This window comes from Antechinus flavipes, chromosome 1 (assembly GCF_016432865.1).
Source record: "Antechinus flavipes isolate AdamAnt ecotype Samford, QLD, Australia chromosome 1, AdamAnt_v2, whole genome shotgun sequence".
In the NCBI taxonomy this organism is placed as follows: Eukaryota; Metazoa; Chordata; class Mammalia; order Dasyuromorphia; family Dasyuridae; genus Antechinus; species Antechinus flavipes.
The window spans coordinates 248,230,352-248,253,973 of record NC_067398.1 but is presented as its reverse complement, the minus strand read 5'-3'; the positions used below and the strand labels follow the sequence as shown (position 1 = coordinate 248,253,973).

The following is a 23,622-nucleotide window of genomic DNA, read 5'->3' as shown; positions in this document are numbered from 1 at the left end:
CTTTCTCTTCTGCACGCTGATGGTTGTCACAAGACTTTCCCCTTCCTGCGGAAGCCAATCGTGGGACTTTGGCTCTTCCGCTCGGTATCTAGGAGGGCCAGTAGACTTCGGCTACTGGCGGCAGGATGTTCTCGCCGGGAACTGAGAGTTTACTCCTCCAAGCCAGGTGCGGCAAGAGGGTAGTGCCCATCTGGAACCGGGGTTTGGGGCCCCCGGGTCTGCGCTTGGGGCAAAGGTTTCTGCCTCGGATGGCGTCACCCTCGAGATCCGCCAGACATCTTGTAGGCGGAAGGGGATGGTCGCTTGTCTGCCGGCCTGCCACGGGAAGGGGGAAAAGGAGGGGGGCGTAGACACCACCCCAGATCTAACTTTGTCAGACTATCCTTTGAAGCAAAGGAACCAATTTACTCAGAAACACAGGAAATCAATCCAGAATCGGCCAGAATCCAGGTCTAGCATAGAGCTAAGGGGTAGAAAGGTTACTGAGCGGGACAATAGCCTATTAAGTCTTGGGTTATTACCTTTATTTTTATGTAGGAAAAAAACCAACAATGCCGGGAGTTGCCCGTGTTCAGAAAGGTTGTGTGTATCAGAATATTTGTATCCAAGACCCTCTTTCTCCACAACGAGTGGTCTTGCCACTGTGACCAGGCCTTCCCAGCATCTACAATTGTCGGACAGCTTTAATTAGAAATCCCTCCATAATTAAAACAAGTCACATAAAAGCAAATTCCGTCCCTTCATTTATGATGCTGTGAATTTTTAGTTCTGTTTCTGTTTTACTCAAAAGTGTGAAGAAGTCCTCAAAAGATACTAGAAAATAGTTTGTCTTTAGTTATATTGTTATAGTTAGGTTGTGAAATAAGATTCCTCTCTCCCTCTTATAATAACAATGTGGGAACACATGATGAAGAAACATGCTCTCCACTAATGCAGATATGTAATTTATCAGAATTTCTGGATTTTGTGGTTTGTTTGTGGTCACACACCTAGTATGTATTAGAGGAAAACCTTGAATCGGCTCTTCCTGATTTTAAGGATAATTCTTCATATAGTCCGTTGAGGTTTGCAAAGCCCTTTACGAAACTCTCATTTTATTCTCATAACAGTGTTGAAAGGCAGCTCCTGTTGTTATTTAATCCCATTTTAGAAATGAAAAAAACTGAGACTTAGAGAACTTAAGTGACTTGTTCAGAATTATATTGGGGTATCCAAGCTTACATCTAAACTCAAGTGTATCTGAGTCCAAGTGGAACTATCTACTTGGCTGACTCTATTCTTGATCCACTACATCTCAACTGTCATGGAAAGAGTGAGAATGCTATGTTGTGAACCACTCAGTTCCCACAATCCTCTCTCTGGGTGTAAATGGCTCTCTTCATCATTGAATCGTTGGAACTGGTTTGAATCATCTTATTGTTGAAGAGAGCCAAGTTCATCAGAATTGATCTTCATATGTCTTCTTGTTGCTGTGTACAGTGATCTCCTGCTTCTGCTCATTTCACTTAGCTTCAGTTCATATAAGTCTTTCCAGGCCTCTCTGAAATCATCCTGCTGTTTACAAAGAAATGCTTTGTTAATCACACTTGTGGACCTCTGCAAATGAGTGGAAGTAGGGATGTCTTCTCATAGCTCTTTTTTAAAGCCATGCTTATTCTTTGTAATTTTGCAATATTCACTCAATATTTTGTGGATGTCTTTTCCATTTTTTAGTTTTAGTCATTTTGAATATTTTTTTCTTGTGTCTGCTTACTTATTTGGTATCAAATCCCATGCTTTTCTTCATTTATCATGTATATGGTTTTTTATAATACCCCATTATATTGATATATAATAATTTATTTATCCATTTTCTAATCAGTGGGCATTGACTTTTTTCCCCCAAATTTTTTGCTATAACAAAAAAAAACTGCTATAAATGTTGTATATGGAGCCCTTTTTTTTCCTTCTATAAATAACCTCCTTGGGATATGTGCCTGGTTGTGCACATTTTAATCTTTTTATATACATAGTTCTGAATTACTTTCTAAAGTAGTTGTTTTGATTTACATAAAAAGCATTTTCACTTGACTGCACCACTTTAAAACTGCTCTGACTTTTCCACCATGTTTCCCACATATATTTACCTCTCCATACTGCCCCCACTTCCTTTTCAGCTTTTTTTATGTGTGTTGTCTTTCCCCCGTTAAGACTGTAAACTCAAGAGCAGGGAATGTCATTTTTCATATTTGTCTGCTCAGTATAGAGGAGCCTGACATATATTAGGTATCTGATAAATGTTTATTAGCATACTATATACCAAATAAACTGACATATGCCATTGTATGACATATTTCTCTTGACAATTTGATTGATATAGCATTAAAAATATAAATTAACTTCATTATATTTTTATGGCTATTAGTCATGAGCACTAAATATGCTTCTAGCTATTTAGGTTATTCTTTATTTTAGGTATGTTTTGTAATTGAATCTATATAAGTCTTTTGCATGCTTTAGGAGATTGAACCCCAGATATTTAATGTATTTTGTGTGTGTGTGTGTGTGTGTGTGTGTGTGTGTGTGTGTGTGTGTGTGTGTGTATAGGTAGGTAGGTATGAAAAGGTTGATTTTTGAGGATTTATTTTGTACCATGCAACTTTGCTTTTTAGGAAATGGTGAAAAAGATGGTGGTGGGAAGAGGAATTGGGTCTTTTTTTTATTTGTGATGTATATTTCTGGACTTCTGATATTGTATTATTATATTCTTTTTAAAGATGCTGGCTTTATATAAGAGATTTGTGGCTTCATGTACAATTTTTCAATACTTTTCTATATGTGGAAATGCTCATATTTGATATTTATTATGTTCAGAAAAACCAAAAAATTAAAATTAAAAGAAAGTCTATAAGGGTTTCTGTGGAATATTGTTTAATTTGTTTTACTTCTTTTTTTCTCCTAATTAACCACCACTTTATTTTCCTTTTCTAAAACTGAACAGTAAAGTGAGAATTTTCCTGTCCTATTAAAGATATTGGATCTAAAATGAACTTGGACTCCTATAGTAATGGTTGACTCACAGATACTTCTTATATCAGTTCTTGTCTCTTCTATTTAGAACTAAGTTCATTATGTTTCCTCCTTTCCATTTATTTATTTGTTTGTTTATGCGTTCATTCATTTATTTATTTACCTACCTATCTATCTATTCATTCATTCATCCATTTAGCTATCTGTTTGTTTATTTATTTATTTTGCTAAGATAATTGGGGTTAAGTGACTTGCCCAGGGTCACACAGCTAGGAAGTGTAAGTGTCTGAGGCCAGATTTGAACTGGGGTCCTCCCAACTTCAGGACTGGTGCTCTATCCACTGCATCACCTAGCTGCCCCTGTTTCCTTTACTTTTACATGTATGTTCTAGAAATAACTTATTTATACCACCCCAGAAAACTTTTTTTTTTTTAATTACTGATTTTCTGTTTGTATTAACTTAAAAAAAAATGTTGTCTTTCTGGCTGAACAGTAAAATCGGGGTGGAAATTAGGGAACTAGCTTATTAGATAAATGTGAATGTACCTTCCAGTTTTAAATCATGTACTACCAAATTATAGCTAATTGAAATTCTTTGTTTTTGTTTTTGTTTTTTTTTTACTTTTTAAAGCTTTTTTTTTTTTTAAGCATACCAACATCCTTCTACTTTTAAATGAAATAATGTTATGAGGAATAAAATTCACATTGGTTCTACCTTAAATTTAATAAACAAATCCAGAAATTGAAGGCAAATTTAAAGAATCTTTGCATCTTGGAAAAAAATTTTCTGAATTTGAGAAAAGGGTGACTAACCTTAGAATTTGTTTTACTTTTAATTGTTATCTTAAAAATATGTGGAGAAAGAAGTTTTTCATTTTTAAAATTCATTATACTATCTGAATTAACATAAACTTTTAAATAAGTATGATCTGAATTAATGAGGGAGTTAACTTGTAGGAATCTCTTAATAAAAGTTAAATAATGGTTCCCCTGTCAAAATATGTAGTATGGAGTTTAATAAATGAGTCATGTAGAAAAGGTGATTCAAATCAATCAGTTTAAGTATTTATTTGACTAGTATTGTGTGTTCAGCAATGGTTTCCATGTTTTATTTGGGAAACAATGATTTCATCATAAATGTATTTGTCTGTTTTATTAGAAACTTATATTGTAGCTATTCAAGTCAACAGTTTTGTATTACTTGATTGAATTTCTAATACTTTGCTATCTTTCTTTTTAGGGAGATTCAGGATGAGGAATTAAAAAAATTTTGTTCGCGAATAACAGGACTCCTTCAAAAGGAAGACTTAGGAAATGAAACCATTGACTGTTTGCAAAGACTTTACCTCATTGTCTCAGCCACAAAATATTCTAGGAAGTGAGTGAAAATAGGCAATGTTTGCCCTACCTCACCCAGTAATGTATAAAACATTTATTGATCTCAAAGAAATTATACCATCTTTAAAACATTTTTCTTTCCTTTTCCTTTGAGTTTTCTGTAACAACTTTGAACAAATCATTTCTTCTAATACTTGAAGATGGCTCTTGTATTTCCTATGATTTGTACATATTTCTATCACTAAAATACTGTTACTTATATTGATACAGTCTAAGATTATATTCACTTTTTTAGAAACCACTTCACAGTTAGCTTATAGTAAACTTGTGGTCAACTAAAGTCCCTAAAATAGTTCTCAAGATTCCTTACAACAGGAGTAATTTCTTGTACACTAAATAGTTGGATTCTTTTTACACTGGAGACAGAAACAAAATAATGATCAACTTTAAAATTGGAAGTAAAACCTTTTTTTTTTTTTTTTTTTTTTGGTACAAGAGAAAGGAAAGGGAATATGTATTTATATAGTGACTACTCTGTTCCAGGCACTTTTGCCAAGTACTTTTTACAGGTATTTCATCTGATCCTTAGAACAATCCTATAAGGTAGGTGATATATCCCATTTCACAGTTGAGGAACATTTGGTTTTCCGGGCAACAAATTAGTCTGGCCCCTTTTTTTTTTTCCAGTGATTTATTTCTTCTCCCCAAAAGTGCCTTATTTCTTTACCCAAACTAATGTTTGTAGTGAGTAATCAAAAATCGTAATATGTGAAAGTTATATAAAGCTAATGTCTTGGGGTTCATAACCAGTCTTAGTTTATGAGGTAGGTTAGTATCTGAATTCTCTGAAATACAAAGTATAAGCATTAGTTTCAATTTGACATGGTTATATTTTTACAGGCTTGAAAAGAAATTTGTGGATCTATTGCTGTCAACATTATATTTTCCAAAGTGTCCTGAACAGGTTCAGGTACTCTGTGCTGCCATTGTGAGAGAAATATCACCTTCTGAAAATTTGACATTGATTTTTGACCACATCCAAAATACAAAGCTATTAAGCCTGATCTCATCAGTTCTATTGGCTCAGGTAACTTGAACTCATATTGTTATTTTTCTTTATGTGTCTGATTCCTTTTCCTAGTTGTTTTTGTTCTTGTTTATTGTCATTTTTATTATATTTGCTCACCCAATCCAAGAGCATTTAATATTTTTCCAGTTGGTTAGCTCAGACTTAATTTGTGTGGAAAGTGTTTTGTAGTTTTGCTCATAAAACAATATGGCAGATAGATTTCTAAATATTTTATACAATCAGTAGTTTCTTTAAATGGAATTTCTTTTTGTAACTCTAACTGTTGGGTTTTGTTAGTGATATATAAGAATGCTGATGACTTATGTGGGTTTATTTTGTATCCTGCAACTTTGCTGAAGGTGTGGATTATTTCTAATAACTTTTTAGTAGAGTCTTTGGGGTTCTCTAAGTATACCATCATATCATCAGCAAAGAGTGATAATTTGGTTTCCTCATTGCCTATTCTTATTCCTTTAATCTCTTTCTCAACTCTTATTGCCAAAGCTAGCATTTCTGATACAATATTAAATAGTAACGGTGATAGTGGGCAACCTTGTTTCACTCCTGATCTTATTGGGAATAGTTGCAGTTTGTCCCTGTTACATATGATGTTTACTGCTGGTTTTAAATAGATGCTACTGATTATTTTAAGGAAAAGTCCATTTATTCCTGTACTCTCAAGAGTTTTTAATAGGAATGGATGTTGGATTTTATCAAATGCTTTTTCTGCATCTATTGAGATGATCATATGGTTTTTGTTAATTTGATTATTAATATGGCCAATTATACTGATAGTTTTTCTAATATTGAACCAGCCCTGCATTCCTGGTATAAATCCTACTTGATTGTGGTGTATTTATTATCCTGAGGATGATTTTCTGTAGTCTTTTTGCTAATATCTTATTTAAGATTTTAGCATCAACATTCATTAGGGAGATTGGTCTATAATTTTTAGGTATCAGTACCATGTCTGTGTCATAAAAGGAATTTGGTAGGACTCCTTCATTCCCTATTTTTTCAAATAGTTTATAAAGCATTGGGGCTAATTGTTCTTTAAATGTTTGGTAGAATTCACATGTGAGTCCATCTGGTCCCGGGGATTTTTTTAGGGAGTTGATTAATAGCTTGTTCTATTTCTTTTTCTGAAATGGGACTATTTAAGCAATTTACTTCTCTACCTATGCCATTAGTCATGTAATCTCTTACCCCTTCCATTTCTATGAAATAAATATTTAATTAAATAACATTGTCTGTGTAGCTTTTGAAGGATCCTTTAAGGAAGCAAGGAAGGAATATAAATGCTGTTGTACTATGACACATTAGAAGTATGACACCCCCACCCCCATAAATTCGCAAGGTTAGTGCTGTAGATTTTTCTAAATTAGAAATTGCTTAATATTAGTAGTAATCAATAGTGGGGGAAATTTTTATTTAAATGGTGCTCTTTCTATCATATAATCATACTTACGTTTTTTGTGGGTTCATTTAAAAACAGTTTTTGTATCTAATGAGTATATATTGAAATTTAGATATTTAAATAAACTGTTACAGTAATTTAAAGTAAATTCTTCAGAGATTCCTATGTATAATAATCTAAGCTATTTAATTATGATAATATGACCTGGACTTTCTTAATACTTATAAGGAAATTTTTAAACTTTGATTTTTTAAAGTTAAAAGGTGATTCATCATGTCCCTTTAACACCTTTTCCCACACATAAACTGTTAGTTTCAGTGAGCCTTACAAATGACTTTGTCTCCTGGAATAAGGAGAAATAGGTTACTTTTTGTGTCCTTTAGACTCTTGGGAAATTTTGGATGTTATTCAAACACCTATTAGAAGAAAATTGTTGCTACAGCAGATGGCGCCAGAAGTTAGTAATGTCTAAGAAAGACTGACATTAACTCTCATCAGGGAAACAGGAGCTATTACCTAGTTTTCTAATGTGAAAGTGATTGAAGACTCCATTTGGGACTCACTTTCCATACTAAATTCTCTTTTGAGCTATGTGGACTATTCAGTCTTCTTCTCTACTTGCCTTTACTTAAGCGAGTTCCAAATCAGTTAGCAAACTGGCCCTGAAGAGTCGTAGGGAAGATTATATAATTAGAATGGTACATAGGACTTAGTTTTTATAATATCTAGGTTTGAATTGTGGTTAACTACAAATGTGTGTCTGCTATAGCATAGAGTGCTTCACTAGTTGTTTTATCATTTGCTTTTTCAGGTTTAAAGCAATTTTATTTGTTTTTTAAAATAGTTCATTCCAATAATTAAAATTAAAAAATCCTCAAAACTATAACACTGAGCTTTCTCTTTTTTTAACTTTCTATTACCTCTATTAATTTAGATTTTTTTTTTTTGGTTTCATTTAAGTTCTTTTATTATTCAATGAGCTCTTTTTATATTGCCATGAGTAAAAAATAGCCAGACAAAAAGGAAAGCGGTTTATCTTCAGTATTAGTAATTCTTTAAAAAAAAAACTTTATCTAATCAATTTAGAATTTTTTATATTTGATAGCTATATATATATATATATATATATATATATATATATATATATATATATATGTAGTGTTTGTGGAGTATATTATACATGTTCAGAGGATGGATTTCATTATTCTTCACCTAGTTTTTCCTTCTGTTTTATATTCCTATATTCTTCAGTATAGCCTTACCAAATCTTTGAATTTCAGATATTCCTACAGATTAAGAGCTTGTATAGGCAGATGATGGGAAGTGACATAAGTTTTCAGAGTAGATGCTCTGGAATGTTACTTTACAGATTTCTGTTGGTTTTTTGCTTTGGAGGAAAATTACTGAAGCATTGGTTCAGGGAAAAGTTATTTGATCTTTCTGGCATTCACTTTTAAAGTTTTGGATTTTTAAAAACAGATTTATTTATTTAAATAGTATTTTATTTTTTCAAATACATGCAAAAATAGTTTTTAAGGTTCATTTTTGCAAAACCTTGTGTTATAAATTTTTTCTCTCCTTCCTCCCCCTTCCCCAAAACAGCAAGCAATCCAATATGGGTTAAACATAGGTGATTCTTCTAAACATATTTCCATGTTCATCATGCTACACAAGAAAAATTAGATAAAAAGGGAAAAAAGCCATGAGAATAAAAAAAAAAGCAAATAAACAACAACAAAGGTGAAAATATTATGTTTTGATTCACCTTCAGTCTCCATAATTCTCTCTGGATGTAGATGGCACTTTCCATCCCAAGTCTATTGGATTTGTTTGACCCTTATTTTCAACTGCATCAAAAAATTAATAGTATTTTAAATCCCATCTTAAAGTTATTTGGCCCCAAGCATGTAGCATTTATAATACCTTATTCTGGAGTATTCTTTGGAATTAAACCGTTTATTTTTTCTGTTAGCTGTATCCTTGATACTTAACAAAGATAGACTCCTATTTTATGTTATTGGAGCAACCAAACCTACTACTCTTTGACTTCTTTCCACCTAGAATTACAGTTTTCAAATGTAAAATAATAGCACCAAATTGCTACTGTATTTCTTTTTAATCTGTAGTTTTTTCTTTGGGATAGTTTCTTATCAAAGAATGAGGTTGATTCATTGATAGATCTGGGACAGTAGAATGTGATCTTCCTACCTGCCTTGTGCAGCTGGGATTACTATAATTATTTTGTGGTAAGTAATCCTTGTGGCCCTCAGGTTTTCATATGTGTTGATTGTTGGTCCTTTTCTCCCAGTGGCCCTTTTACTTATGATGCTTCATTGTACATCAAGAAGATCTCAAGGGACATAGATTTATCATCTGTCATTTTGTGAACAGATTGGAAGTGTTTGAAGCCACAAGGACAGGGAAATACATCTTCTTTTAATCTGTGTTTGATTTGAAGGGCAATAAAAGGGATGAGGTCAGAGATGTGGGGCTGCGTGTTACAAAAATCCTTGAAAGTCGACAGCCTGAGGGACAGAGCTTAAGATACCTTCTGCCTGTCTTGTCAAAGGTCATTACCCTTTCACCAAAAGTCCTCAAGGAAGGTAAAAATGGATTTTATGTGTCGTGACACTTTGCCTTTAATACTTTTCTTGTTGCTAGTTATTTAGGATAAAAAAGAAGAAAGCTATTGTGCATTTGAACCATTTTAAGAAAAAACATACATACAGAGCACCAAAGGATGTGCATTATATATCAAAAAATTGTATTACCAATCTTTTTCAGCTTGTGCCATTTTAAGGGAAGGATGTGTAAACTCAGAAAGAATTGATTATTATTTGATTGCCAGTTTGAAATAGTTTTTTTTTCTGAGAACCATTTTAACAGGTTTTGGTTTAGCCCATAAATCTGTTTAAGATGTTAGGCTAATAACTTACATATTTCTTCTACTTTTCCTCCCTCTGCCCCCAAACCTGGTAGACCAGATAAACCTCCTCAACAAAAGACTAATTGACTGGCTTCGTTATGCAAGTATCCAACAAGGAGTTTCACAAACATCTGGAGGCTTCTTTTCTAATCCCTGGGCAAGACAGGTAGGCCATGGTGTTTACAGAGGTTAGATCTCTAATCATTAAATAACTATGGGAACCTTTTTCTTTGCATCTGTTTATGAATCTCTGAGCCCATGATGCCTTAGGATAGCTTTGTTTTATCAAGTTAAAATTTTTAGTTTTTTAAACTGAAATTACATTGCTGTGTCATCTTCTCTTGCCAGTGTTCTAAAACTGATGTATCTTCTATCACTGAGCTTTAATAACCTAGAGAAATAAAAGACTAATTGTATTTTAAATCTCTACAAACAGCACAAGTTTTGTTTTTTTTTGTTTTTTTTTTTTTTGCTCTGAACCTAAAGGCCAATGACAGTTATAATTATTCTAGTTGGAATAATTTTCATATCCATATCTAGAAAATGCATGTCCAAAATACAGGGAATGAGTTTGCATCAATAGCAAGAATGAGCAATGAGACAGAAACAAAACTTATTCCTTGCACAACTGAAAATTCTATTATTCCCGCTCTTGTATGTCTTTCTAAGATTATGTCTTTTTAGATATTTTTATGTCTCTCAGCATATAATCTGATGCTACTTGGAGTTTTTTTTTTTTTTTTTAAATCTATTTAAGCTAACCATCCTTGGTGCCGCTTGGGAGATTTTATAACTTCCTGTCTCTTTTCCTTGTGTCCTACAGCCTGGCCCCATCACTGAGGTAGATGGTGCAGTTGCCACAGACTTCTTCACTGTACTTTCAGTAGGCCAGCATTACACAGAAGATCAGTGGTTGAACATGCAGGCCTTCTCCATGTTGCGTAAATGGCTCCTTTATAGTGGGAATGATGAAACAGACAGTCCAGATTCAGGTACTGACTTTGGAACCTGAGGATGAGCATGTTGTCTTTAAGAAAGGCTAGCATTACTATGAAAGTATAAAAGAAATAAAAATTTGCATTATTGATGTCCTCATATGGTTAACATTTGGTAGCCTTTCTGAAAATTTTATAAAACAGTAGTATGTTTGAGGTCTGAAGAGTATTAGCAATAAACTGTTCTTGATGAAGTTAATAAATGACACTGATTGAAGATGTTTTGTATTCTTTGATTTGATGAAAATTTAGATTCAGTGGTCCAAGGTTAGAAGAAAACTTGAACTCTACTGTATGGTTGGACCAAAGTTTTATGAAAAATGTCAGAAACAATTAAAGAGATAAACAGAGGTAGCTTCTTTTTGTATTTGGTGATTGTTACAGTTATTGAATTCTCTTGGAAATGTGATCTTTTTTTCTTTGTGTCTCATTAGTTTCCTCATGTTGTCTCTTTAAATTGGTAGTTTGTATTTCCCTAGCTAAGGATGTGAGTGGAGTCAATTACTAACACTGTGGCATCTATGCTCTTTCTGGCCTCCTCACTTCTCCACCCTCCCCCACCCCCCACAGATGATAAATCAGAGCTAGAGGGCTCTATTATGTCTATGGTCTCTGCTACCTCTACCTCTAGTCGCCAGCTTCCCCCAAAGGAGCGCCTGCGAGAGAATGCCTTTGAATACTGCCAGAGACTCATTGAGCAGAGTAATCGGAGTAAGTTGTGTTTTCACTGGTTTTCATGTTTTCAAACAAATCATCTCTAATGAAACATAAAAGTTTGTGACCTCTTTGGAACTTGTAGTTTTGACAAGAGGAGCTTCCTAGGACTCATACTTTTGAATTGTATTTAAAATCTGATGATTCTTGGGGCAACTAGGTGGCTCAGTAGATAGAGCACCAGTACCAAAGTCAGAAGGACCCAAGTTCAAATCTGGCCTCAGATATGTAACACTTCTTAGCTATGTGACCCTGGGCAAGTCACTTAACCACAGTTGCTTCAGGAAAAAAAAATCTGATGATTCTCTACAAGTCAAGTAATATGGGAAGCAAATTTTTTTAGTTATGAATGTCATTAAAGTTGGTCAAAGGATGTCTTAAATCACTTAGTAGTTATAGTGGTTCTATTATATGTGGGGCCCATAAAGAACACTGAACTGAAAATAAACATAACCAGTGTTCTTAAGATGCCTAGCATTTCACAATCCTCTAAGCAAGGATATGGAGACCCCTTCAGAGAGATACATTTATTACATTTAGACGTACATGTCTGTTTTTTTATAATGAGTTAACGAGTTGAAGAGGAACTCTACTTGACTTATTGACAACATTGAACTGCTTAAGTTTTGTTTTTCAAAGAAAATAAGTTTAAAATCCCAAGGGGCAAAGAGGGTTTTCATAATTGTAATGAATTTTGGTTCCTGTCTTTGCTTGGTTCCTACTCCTAACTCTTTCTAGAACACCTCCTATGTGAAGTGTGACCCCAGATTCCATAATATCCTGTCTTTACCATATGACTTTCAACTTTCAGCCTCTATAAGAGACCATATATTTAGGTTTAAAAATTTAGGATAAATTCTTATATTTTAATCATTTAGTATAGTGAGAACTTAGTTCCTTCATTTATTAAACAGTTAATATTCTCATTTTCCATGAATGATTTGTAGGAAGTAAGTGAACTTAATTTGTTCTTTTAACCAGGAGCCCTGAAGAAACAAGACTGTGAGTTGCAAAAAGCTGTAAGTATCCTTATAGGGATATATAAGGATATATCCACCTATAAGGATAGGTGGATAGGGAAGATCAATTAAAGTTCTGTTCATTTTGCTCTGATGAGGATACTCTCTTCTTATGCAGTGTCTGGTTGAAGCTGTGATTATATTGGATCTACTCTGTAGACAGGATTCCTCCTTCATCTACCGGACTCTCTCTCGTCTAAAGATCTTACACGGGCGGCTTTGTGGAGATCTGACTTATGTTCGAGCATTGTTGCCAGTTGCCCAGTTCTTCCTGAATCACAGTGAGATGTCTTGCTCATTTTTTAAACCTAATTTTGTTGGTCATTGCTCAGGATGGTTAATCCATAGTTTTTCAGAGCTTTATGTGTGTATCCTTTGAAGTAGGCATGAGGAAAAATTGCCATTATGAATTTCACTGATGCTATGACACAAATGCATACTTAGAACAACCTAAAACAATAGCTTGAGACAAGAATCAAGCAGCAATTAAAAAAAAGTTTTTTATAGCTATGGCATTTTAAAAATATATATTAAAAACTTCTTTATGATCAGATTGGTCAGTCCTAGTGTAGGCTTAGTGTGTTGAGCCCTATCTCACTGGCTTTGCCTCCATTTCTTGGAGTCTTTATCTACTTGATTAGCTGCTTCGTTTATATTGAGAGTGACTGAACAGGCAAGGGCCAGGGCACTGAAATGATCCATAGAGAATGTGGTGGGAATATACCTTGGCTTATGTTCTTATCCTATCCATAAGACTGACTCATTCGTCCCTCAGTGTATCAGGCGTTTATTAAGTGTTTAATATGTACCAGGTGATCAGAATACAAGGAAAAAATTGAAACAGTTCTTATACCTATATGGGTAAATACAAAACAAGTACAGAGTAATTTTGGGAAAAGAAGGTATTAGCTAGTGGGGTGGTTCATGGGAAGGGACAGGCCAGAAAAAGCTTCTTGTAGCAAATTGATCATAAGGTAAGTCTTCTAGGAGACTAGGAATTTCAAGAGGTGGAAGTGAGGGTGCACTGGATCCATTGCATTTCACGCCTGGGAAATGGCTGCTGCAAATGTATAGAGAGAGGACATGGCATACATAGCAACACCAGAGTGACTGGGCTGTGGCTTCTCTGTGTCTTTGAGGCTGCATTCTATCTGAGGCATTTTCTATGTGTAGAATTATAGAGTTGAGAGCTGGAAGGGACCATCAATCATTTTACAGATGAGGAAAGTGAGACCTAGAGAAAAATCATCACCAAAATGAACATCCTACAAACTACTGGGTCAGAAACTCCTTTACGGTGAAGAATAGGGAATATTTAATACTTGCAGCTCTCACCTGCTGCATGTAGCTGATCCTATATAGTTACATCTATTTGTACATCCGGATTTGGAAATACCTGTGTTACCAGAGTGAAAAACGATTTCTAGAATTTTCGATACTCATTTCCATAAACATACACAAAGCCAGAAATCTTTGTCTATTAAGTTTAACAAGAAAATTCATCTTTGCATGGCACATTGGCTTTCTTAATTTCAGAAATGTTAACAGTGATACTGCTTTTTTCTATAACGCTTTCATTTTATGTACTCTTCTCCTGGCCAATATTCTGTAAGTTAAGGCTTATCTGTTCTTTAACTTTGGCTCATCATGATCATCCCTAAATGGTACATATAATAGCATTGTAAAGACATTAGAGCTAGAAGGAATCTCAGAACACTACCCAGTCCAGCCTTTCTACCTTAATATAGATTGAGTCTCAGAAAAGTAAAATGATTTGCTGAAGGGTAACAGTGAGTACGGTGACTTGTCTAAAATCATTGACTCCAAATTCACCCCTTGGCTTGATACATTCTTCTAGGTGAAGCAGCAGCAATTGATTCAGAAGCAGTTTATCAGCATTTGTTTACCAACATCCCTTCAGAGTTATTCTACAATTCAATGTTGGCCTTTGAATTCATCCAGTTCTGCAGGGAAAACATCTACTTTTTCAGTGGAAATCTTAGTGTCTTCAAATCAAACTTCCCAAATCTCTTCAAGGTATACTGATGTGTTCTAATGCCCCTTTTATTGAAATCAAGTAGGTCCTGCAAAGAACAGGAATGTTTTGGGCTAAAACCAAGTGTATAAGTTGCACTATTATTTATTCTTCATTAGCTTTTCTAGGTGACTTCCCAAATGGCTATGGTTTTGAATTACAGAGTATTCTGAATGTATGTCTGTAAACCTAGGTTTAAGTAATTCAAATTCAGATTCTACATGTTTTCATTTTACCGAATGATTTACAATATAATTTGAGTAGAAAACTTCTTAGTTTATTTTAAATATAAATTATTTATATAACTCTGGTGATTATTTCACAAAGTGAAGAACACCTGCATAATCTTTTTTTATCCAGGTTTATGTGTATTTTCACTGAGATTTTTTTCACTTTAGTGACAGTTTATTGCTGGAAGTCCAATTTTTTAGATATAGTTTGAGTGATTAGTGGCTTACCTAAAGTCAGTAAAGGTACCATACCATAAAGACATAGAGTGGTATGTCAAGGCACCACCATATGTATAAATTCTAATGATTTAGTTCTCCGGATGAGACCAGAATTGTTAATGTCCATCATTTGCCAAAACTCTCAATTAGTCTTGTTCTTTTCTACTAGTTCTTGGCATGGAACAGTGCATCCCTGATCTCAGAATTTGTGGATATACTTCCTGTTTTCATTGATGCTAGTACAGCCATTGAGATGCTCCATGTCCTCCTTGACTTACCATGCTTGACTGCTGCCCTAGACCTATATATTAGGTGAGTCCCGATCTCCACTTCCTTGTTTGTAGGAACATCCTGTCAGATGAATCTTCCCTGTCTTTACTTTAGCCACATAATAACGATGACTAGAAAAATGTCATTTGGGCAACTTGGACTTTGGGGTTGGACTTGCCTTCCCTTGTTAGTGCTATTCCAGAAAGCATGCCTTTTATGACTTGGACTTTGGGTTTCTTTGAATGAAATCCTACTTTATTTCATGGATTAATTGCTTAAATATGTGAAATTCTTGCTGCTTTAGGAAGTAGCAGTCTGGCCACTTAAAGAGAACAGAGGCTTAGAATCTCCAGAGAGTCTAAATGGCAGAGAGATGGGGAGGGACATTCATGGAGGCAAGCAGTAAATGTTACAAAGAACAACCAATAGTTGGAATGCAAATGGGAGCTGCACCAGGGAGAGCAATATGAAACCCTCCTAAAAAGGTAAACTGAAGTTGGATTATGAAAGGTTTTTTCATTGCCAAATTGAAGACTTTGCATTTTATTATTTACTAGAGAGCCATATCCTAGAGGTGATAATGTGACATGGTCAGACCTGTGTGGAGGATGAGTCAGTGTAGTAAGAGCCAAGTCGCAAAGACCCCAATTGGGAAGCTGTTGTAATAGTGTCAGGGAACATGTGATTGAGGCCCAATCTGTGGTGGCTATCTCGTGTGTGAAGAGAGAAGTGACAGGCCCTACATATTATAGAGATTGACTCAACAAAACTTGATGACTGAATGCATGTATCAAATGCGAAGAGTTGAGGATTATGCCAAAGCTGTGTGCCTGCATAACTAGAAGGATCTATTACCCTTGACAGAAAAAAGGGTAATATAGGAAAATTACAATACAAAAAAATACAGGAAAAAAACTATGGAATTCTATTTTGGACTTGTTAACTTTAGGCAGCTGGAACACACAGGGTGCTAACCCCAGACACTTATTAGCTGCATGACCTTGGAGAAGTCACTGAACTTCTCAATCATTTTTGAATCTATAAAATGGGGATAATGATCGCACCTACTTTGTAGCATTGATGTGAGAATCAAATGAGATGATGTAATTAATATACTTTGTAAGTCTTTAAGTAAGTATATACATGCTATTAGGTGTTTGTTTATGATTATGGATCATCAAAGTACTCACAGCATCAGTTGATGATAGGAAACTAGTGCTTAGAAGAAAAATGGGGGTAGATAAAATAGATTTGAGAATTACCTGGCTAGAGATGAAATTGAACCCAAAGGTGTTAAGAAAAATCAAAATAGGGACAAGAAAATACCATCTTGCAGAGAATGAGAGACACAGGATGGTTCAGCAAAAGTAGGAAAAGAGAATAACTAAAAGATTGATGAGGTCCAGAAGGACATAAGAATCAATAAAAAGCTATTGGGGTTTTCAAAGCAACATCAAACAATGGAAAGGACTCTGACCCTGGATTCAGACATTCTGGATTTAAATCTCAGCTCTTTGGTATTTCTTTCGTGATTTGGGGTAAGTCATTTAACTTCCTTGGGTCCTCAGTTTCCTCATCTATAAAATAAGACCACTAGTTCTAGGTCTAATTCTATTATCCTGTCATCACTAGTAGCTTTGATCAAACCTGTTGCCATTGAGGAGTGATGAGATCAGGAATCATATTGCAAGGAGTTGAAAAGTGAGATTTGAGATCAGTGGAGAGCAGCTGGTGGCTGAGTGGGTGGAACGCCACACTTAGTGTCGGGAAGACTAAGCATGAATTTGTCCTCAGACACTACAAAATGGAGACCTTCGTAGGTCCCCAAAACAGCATCTCTCTAGTAGGACTGTGGTGAGGATCAGAATGCACATTCTCTTCCTCAAAGAAAGCTCTCTGAGAGCCAAAGTAGAGGGGATGTGTTAAAGGGTATGAGGTTAGAACTGGGAAGGATCTTGTGATGAATCACTTGTTTGAGTTGGGGAAACAGTGGGGTTGGAAGCTCAAGGAGAAAAGATTTGGGATGGACACATCAGGGCAATAATAAGAGGATTACTCTGTGGGAGTGAGAGCTCAGTTGAAATTGTATAAAATAACTTTGTAGAGGGTCCAGTCAGCACCACTGTGTAACTTCTCCAGGGGTTAGCAGCTTCCTGAAAGATGGACAGAGGGGGAATTATATGGGGAAGAGATGAGCAGTGATAGGACTAGAGCTCGGCAAGGGATCTGAGGATACAAAACAATCTGATTTCTGCTATTGCACCAAAATTTTGAAGAGAAATACAAAGCCAGAGCAGGTAATGATCAGAGAGCTGTAGGGAGAATGAATAATATGATCCTATAGCTATGGTGAGCGAGTCTCCAAGGGACATCCTTTTAGGAAGGTTCTAGTAATGACTTCCCAAAATTCTGGCAAGGAAAGATCTCATGATCTAAGACTTTATCCTCTTTTCTGGGATTTGGTGTTTTGGTGATTAGGTCATCATCTCCTACAAGTGAGAAGCCTCTCTGGGATCCAACTCTAAAGCCCACAAGCTGCTTGGATGGTTTCCGAGACCCTCACTACCAGGCTCTCTTTCAGTACCTGCTGCGCACAAAAGCCAGGGGAATTGTCAAGGGGTAAGACTGGCTGTCTGGTTTGTTTATTGTGATGAGAAATTCATGGTATGGAAGTGGTGCTAGGGCCTTTCTCACTACTGCCTTATGAAGGGCTTGGGAAAATCTGTGAAGAGAATCCTTCCCATGCTGCAGGCTCTGAGGAGAGATTGGTGGGGTGTCAGGAAGGGTGGTTTCTCTAGGGAAATTCGATTGAAATTCTTGAGTCTGCCTTATCTTCTCTTGCTTAATTTGTTTTTTATGCGAAGAGAAAAAAATCAAGATGTTCTAAAAATTTTAAGCTATTAATCTAATTTTTTTTTATTTACCAATCCCTAAACCTCCTAAAGAAACCAGAGAATTGACTTTATTTTCTCTTTTGAGGTCACCTAGATAATTCACAAATTATACTATCAGCCCCTTTTATTTTCAAGAATATACTTTTCTTTGGGGAGGGGAGAGGGGAAATACCAGGTAATCAAGGTTAAAATGACTTGCCGGGGTTACATAGCTAGTAAATGTCAAGTGTCTGGGGCTGGATTTGAACTTGGATCCTCCCGATTCCAGGGCCAGCACCTGAGCCTGACTCCATTGTGCCACCTGGCTGCCCCTAATTCTTTTTTAAGTGGAAGTCTGTGGGGAACAGTGGTTTGGAATAGAGCCAGTTTTTAATTATGACTCACCTATTATTGTAGGTCTGATATGGATTATTGCTCCTAGGTTGACTCCACTCCATCAGTTATTGAAGCCCATGGCCAGTTGTTCACGTGTTGTACAATGTGCAGAGATTGTCCCCATTTTAATACAGCTTTTCTTTACTGTGGTGACTGAGGTAAGCATTTTCTCCCAGATACTCAGTTCTATAGCTGTCATATCAACTCTCCTTAGAAACTTCCAGTAACTTATTACACAAGTTGTCTGATTTCTCATCCTGGCGTCCTCTTTATAATATGGTTTCAGTCTCCCCTCTGTTATATAGTCTAACAAATTTGGGTTTTCTACTCATATTTTGCAGTTTCCAAACATACTTTTTTTGTTCATGATTTTTATTCACCTAAAATAAAATTTTTGGCTATATATACCAATTATTTTTCAGGTCTCATCTGAAATGTCATTTCATGCATGAATCCTTCCCCGATTATCCCAACTGAAAGCAAACTTTTTTAACCACCACAATCCTTTGGGTCTCTCTGGAACACTTAATGTTCTGATCTATATTTATTCATCTTATTCTCTAATAACAAATTGTAATCTCTTTCTTTGGGGAAAGGAACTGCTTTTCTTTGCACTTAGCTACTAAAGGACAAAACACATGCATTCTGTATGTACCATGTTTAGTTGATTGATACATTCATTTTGGCAATATTTAACTTCAGTTTGCAGATGGGATACTAATAAACCAGCTTGTAGTACTACTGTTGGAAAGAAGTGATTCACTCTTTGATGTTCCACAGTTTAAAGCTGCTGTGCACAGGTATATTTCTCCTGCTTTTTTGTCTATTTACCTTAAAATTTCCAGACTCTAAATCTCTAAATTAGCTTCTTCAGGATTCTGTTCGACTTTTTTTTTTTTTTTTTTTTTTGCTGAGGCAATTGGGGTTAAGTGACTTGCCCAGGTTCACACAGCTAGGAAGTGTCTGAGGTCACATTTGAACTTAGCTCCTTCAGACTTCAGAGCTGGTGCTCTATCCACTGTGCCATCTAGCTGCCCTGTTCTTGACCTTTTTACAGAACTTATTCTTTGGAAGATGTCAACTATCCCTCTTTATAGCAATTCCTTGAAGTTTCTGTATAGCTTCCTACTCCTTTTGTTTTCGCAAACTCTTCATATAGCCATTCCTGACTTTCCCATTCCTGTTGATGGTGACTTGCATTATTTCATTCTCCATCTTTATAGACTTTTTTTTTCTTGAATAAATTGTTTCTTGGATTTGTCTTCCCTTCAGTCACAGTCTTTCTTCCTTCAAACCAGTTCTGGTTTAACTTTAATGAAGAATATTTTTATTTTATTATTTATTTCCTTTTTGCAAGAAACCATAAAATAGTTTCTTGTTGCCTTAAAGAGCAAGCTAATTTTTTATCTTCTAACTCTCTAGCAAAAAATCTGTTTCTTCTATCAGCTGGTCTCACGGTCCTTTTCATATAAATTGTGATCATTCTTATCTCCATGCCTTTTTTTTTCATACTAAGTCTGGTATCTGGATATCTGGATAGAAAGGCAAATTGGTTAATTTTTCATGAAGTGCCACTCATTCATGTACTTAACTTAAAAGTCAAGATAGATGCTACCTCATTTCACATAAGAAATTTCCACCACTCAAATTTAATTAAATGCTACTCTGTGGAAGATTCTATGAAGTTTGAAGTATGGAAACAACTTTTTGCCTTCATAGGTTGTCAGTTCTTTGTTTAATGTGCAACTGGATGACTATAATTATTTTAAAATTCTCTAAGACTATACTACACACGTGTCAGATTGGCTAGAGTGACAGGGAAAGATAATGTGGAATGTTGGAGGGGATGTGGGAAAACGGACACTGATCACATTGTTGGTGGAATTGTGAACACATCCAGCCATTCTGGAGAGCAATTTGGAACTATGCTCAAAAAGTTATCAAACTGTGCATACCCTTTGATCCAGCAATGCTACTACTGGGCTTATACTCCAAAGAGATACTAAAGAAAGGAAAGGGACCTGTATGTGCCAAAATGTTTGTGGCAGCCCTGTTTGTAGTGGCTAGAAGCTGGAAACTGAATGGGTGCCCATCAATTGGAGAATGGTTGAATAAATTGTGGTATATGAACATTATGGAATATTATTGTTTTGTAAGAAATGACCAGCAGGATAAATACAGAGAGGACTGGCGAGACTTACATGAACTGATGCTAAATGAAATGAGCAGAACCAGGAGATCATTATATACCTCAACAACGATACTGTTTGAGGATGTATTCTGATGGAAGTGGATCTCTTCGATAAATAGAGCTAATTCAGTTTCAAGTGATCAAGGATGGACAGAAGCAGCTACACCCAAAGAAAGAACACTGGGAAATGAATGTAAACTGCTTGCATTTTTGTTTTTCTTCCCGGGTTATTTATACCTTCTGAATCCAATTCTCCCTGTGCAACAAGAGAACTGGTTCTGCACACATATATTGTATCTAGGATATGCTGTAACCTATTCAACATGTATAGGACTACTTGCCATCTGGGGGAGGGGCTGGAGGGAGGGAGGGGAAAAATCGGAACAGAAGTGAGTGCAAGGGATAATGCTGTAAAAAATTACCCTGGCATGGATTCTGTCAATACAAAGTTATTTTTAAAAAAAAATTCTCTAAGACTAGCCCAGCTTGATAACAAGGTATTGGAGTATAAATGTGCAAAATGCCCCAGAGGACCTAGAGATCTAATTTGTAATTATGTTTTGGATTTTGAATCACAGCCTTCCCAGAGTTTGAGTTAGTCTACTTCATTCCCATCTTCTTCCTCTCAAAATTACAAAACTATACAGTTCCTTTGTTGTTCTTTTCATTTTCATATATTCATGGATTAAGTTAAGCGGGTAGGGGACGGAAATCCATAACTCTGTAGATTGAGTATTGCCTTGTCTATTTTCATTTTTTAAAAATTAGGCAAACCTATATAAAAGTTGAAAACAAAAAAAAAAAAAAGAAAAAAATGGAATGAGGCAGATTTATTACATTGAATTATGTATTGTGTTATGTAAAATTACATTTTGGTCCATAGCAAATGTCCCTAGTGTCTACGATTTTATGTTAACTCTAATATAAATGTCTGTTGATTGTGTAACCATCTCTCCTCTGGCAGGGTAATGAGTTCCCAGTTTCTGGTCCTGTGTAAACTACATCCTTCTCTTGTAGTTGAACTGTCTAAGGAACTACTGGAGTTCACAGGAACCATCAGCAACATCCACAGCAAAGAGAATATATTCACCAATGTGGTAAGGAACATGCTTAGGTGCTGCTTATTTTTGCTTTGTCACTTTATTTGCTATATAAAATTCTGTAGTTTGTTTTGAGAAAATTAAGCTACCCATCTGCATGGGTATCTTAGAATCAAGATTACTCATAATGGCTTTCTGTGTTTGGTTAAAGGTCTGGGCAATTGGAGAATACATGTCTGTACTCTATGACAGGAGATGTACTGTGGAGCTGATCAACAAATTCTTTGAAGCCCTGGAGGCCTTACTGTTTGAAATTACCCAGTTTCGCCCCTCTGCTACACTTCCTAAGTGCTGTCCACGAGTAATCACAGTTCTCATGACCACACTGACCAAACTAGTTTCTCGGAGTCAGGATTTGATTCCCAGGTATATCATTAGGAAGTAGAAAAAAGAAATTTTAGCTGTACAAATCCATTTCTCACAAAAGAACTTCTTTACTAAAATTAATGATCCATGCCATGAATAACTTTGGGCCCTAGGATATATTATTGAAAATAGACTAAGCCAGACTCCATCACAAATTCACTGTATCGTCACAAATTCACTGATCTTAGGTACAGTCTTTCTTGGCCTGAGTTTAAACCTTTCATTTTAGAGGGGAAAAGTCCCTTTCACTTTTTAGACTACAATTCTATGCTCTCTATTTTTTCAGGGTTTTCTTGTTCCTGTCCAAGGTGAGATCCTTTGCTGAGAATTCTGCTATGACCTCTGCGTATGATAATGAGGAAGACATGGAGACTATCCTGACTAGGGCCACTGAATTGATGAACTTACTAAAAATGCCAAGTGTGGCTCAGTTTGTCCTGACACCATCTGTAGAGGTTTCTAACCCACGTTATCACCTTGACACAAATACCTCCTTGCCTCTGGCCCTGAGGATGGTCAGTCAACTAGTTGAGAAAGAGGTTGGCCTTCTGCCCGGGCGAGGTGCTGATGTGACCCAATGCACACCAGAAGACTTAGATTTAGAGTCTCCCCAGGTTGCATTTAGCTGAGCTCCTAAATATTAATGGCAATAAATTAATCCAAGGGGAAGCATGTAACAAGTGTGATTGTAAAGAGATATATATATATATATATATATATATATATATGTATATATGTAATATATACCCTTTCCATGATCATATTGTGGTATCTCAAGGTTTGGACCTTAAATGATTGGAAAGGTGTTATTCTCACACTGAGGTTGGAGGTGGATTTTCCTAGAATCAAGGATTGTGGATCTATTTAGATGTCTAGAAGACACATACCTGACTCCTTTGGCAAGACAATAGTAATGTGGTAGTGTACTCCAGCTAATGAAAAGTGTATGGAGAAATCTGATTTCTCTTTTTGGTTTAGGCACATGAAATTGCAGTTTTACTTTTTTTGTTCCCTGAGTAAAATCAGATTTCTTTGCAGTTACTTTCTAAGCATATTAAAGTAGGTATTTTATTAATATCCATTTTTCCACTTAAATCTTTTAATATAATAATCTTAAACAAATTTGCACCATTTAGTATTGTTATCTGTCAGATAAATACATAAAAAGATGTACAATATTAACAGGAACGAAGAATCAAGTTTCTTGCTGGTGGTAACATCCAAGAATAAAATTTAACATTCCTCCCTCTCCCCCATCCTATTTACATTAATGGAATATTTGATTTCAATAAACAAAGATGATATATTCCCTTTTGGAGGGATTGAGATTCAAAATATGGTGTCAGTGAAACATCTGAAAATAAAGGAAAAGAGGTAATATATAAGTTTTTGCATTTGCTCTAATTGTGCGTCGGTATGACTGTCAAGCAGAAAGGAGTGCAGTAAAATAACAT

General features: G+C 35.5%; 1 protein-coding gene across 1 annotated transcript; it reads left to right on the top strand.

Moving 5' to 3' along the window:
* The first annotated feature begins 40 nt into the window (after window positions 1-40).
* On the top strand, window positions 41-23,553 carry AP5Z1 (adaptor related protein complex 5 subunit zeta 1). Its single transcript, XM_052000075.1, has 17 exons — window positions 41-166; window positions 4,251-4,388; window positions 5,249-5,435; window positions 9,293-9,437; window positions 9,814-9,926; window positions 10,584-10,752; window positions 11,326-11,466; window positions 12,451-12,488; window positions 12,607-12,769; window positions 14,347-14,525; window positions 15,142-15,284; window positions 17,721-17,861; window positions 18,558-18,669; window positions 19,214-19,311; window positions 21,667-21,799; window positions 21,954-22,168; window positions 22,455-23,553. The coding sequence occupies exons 1-17, from the start codon at window positions 126-128 to the stop codon at window positions 22,795-22,797; spliced, it is 2,499 nt and encodes an 832-aa protein (XP_051856035.1). The 5' UTR covers window positions 41-125; the 3' UTR covers window positions 22,798-23,553.
* Window positions 23,554-23,622: the final 69 nt, after the last annotated feature.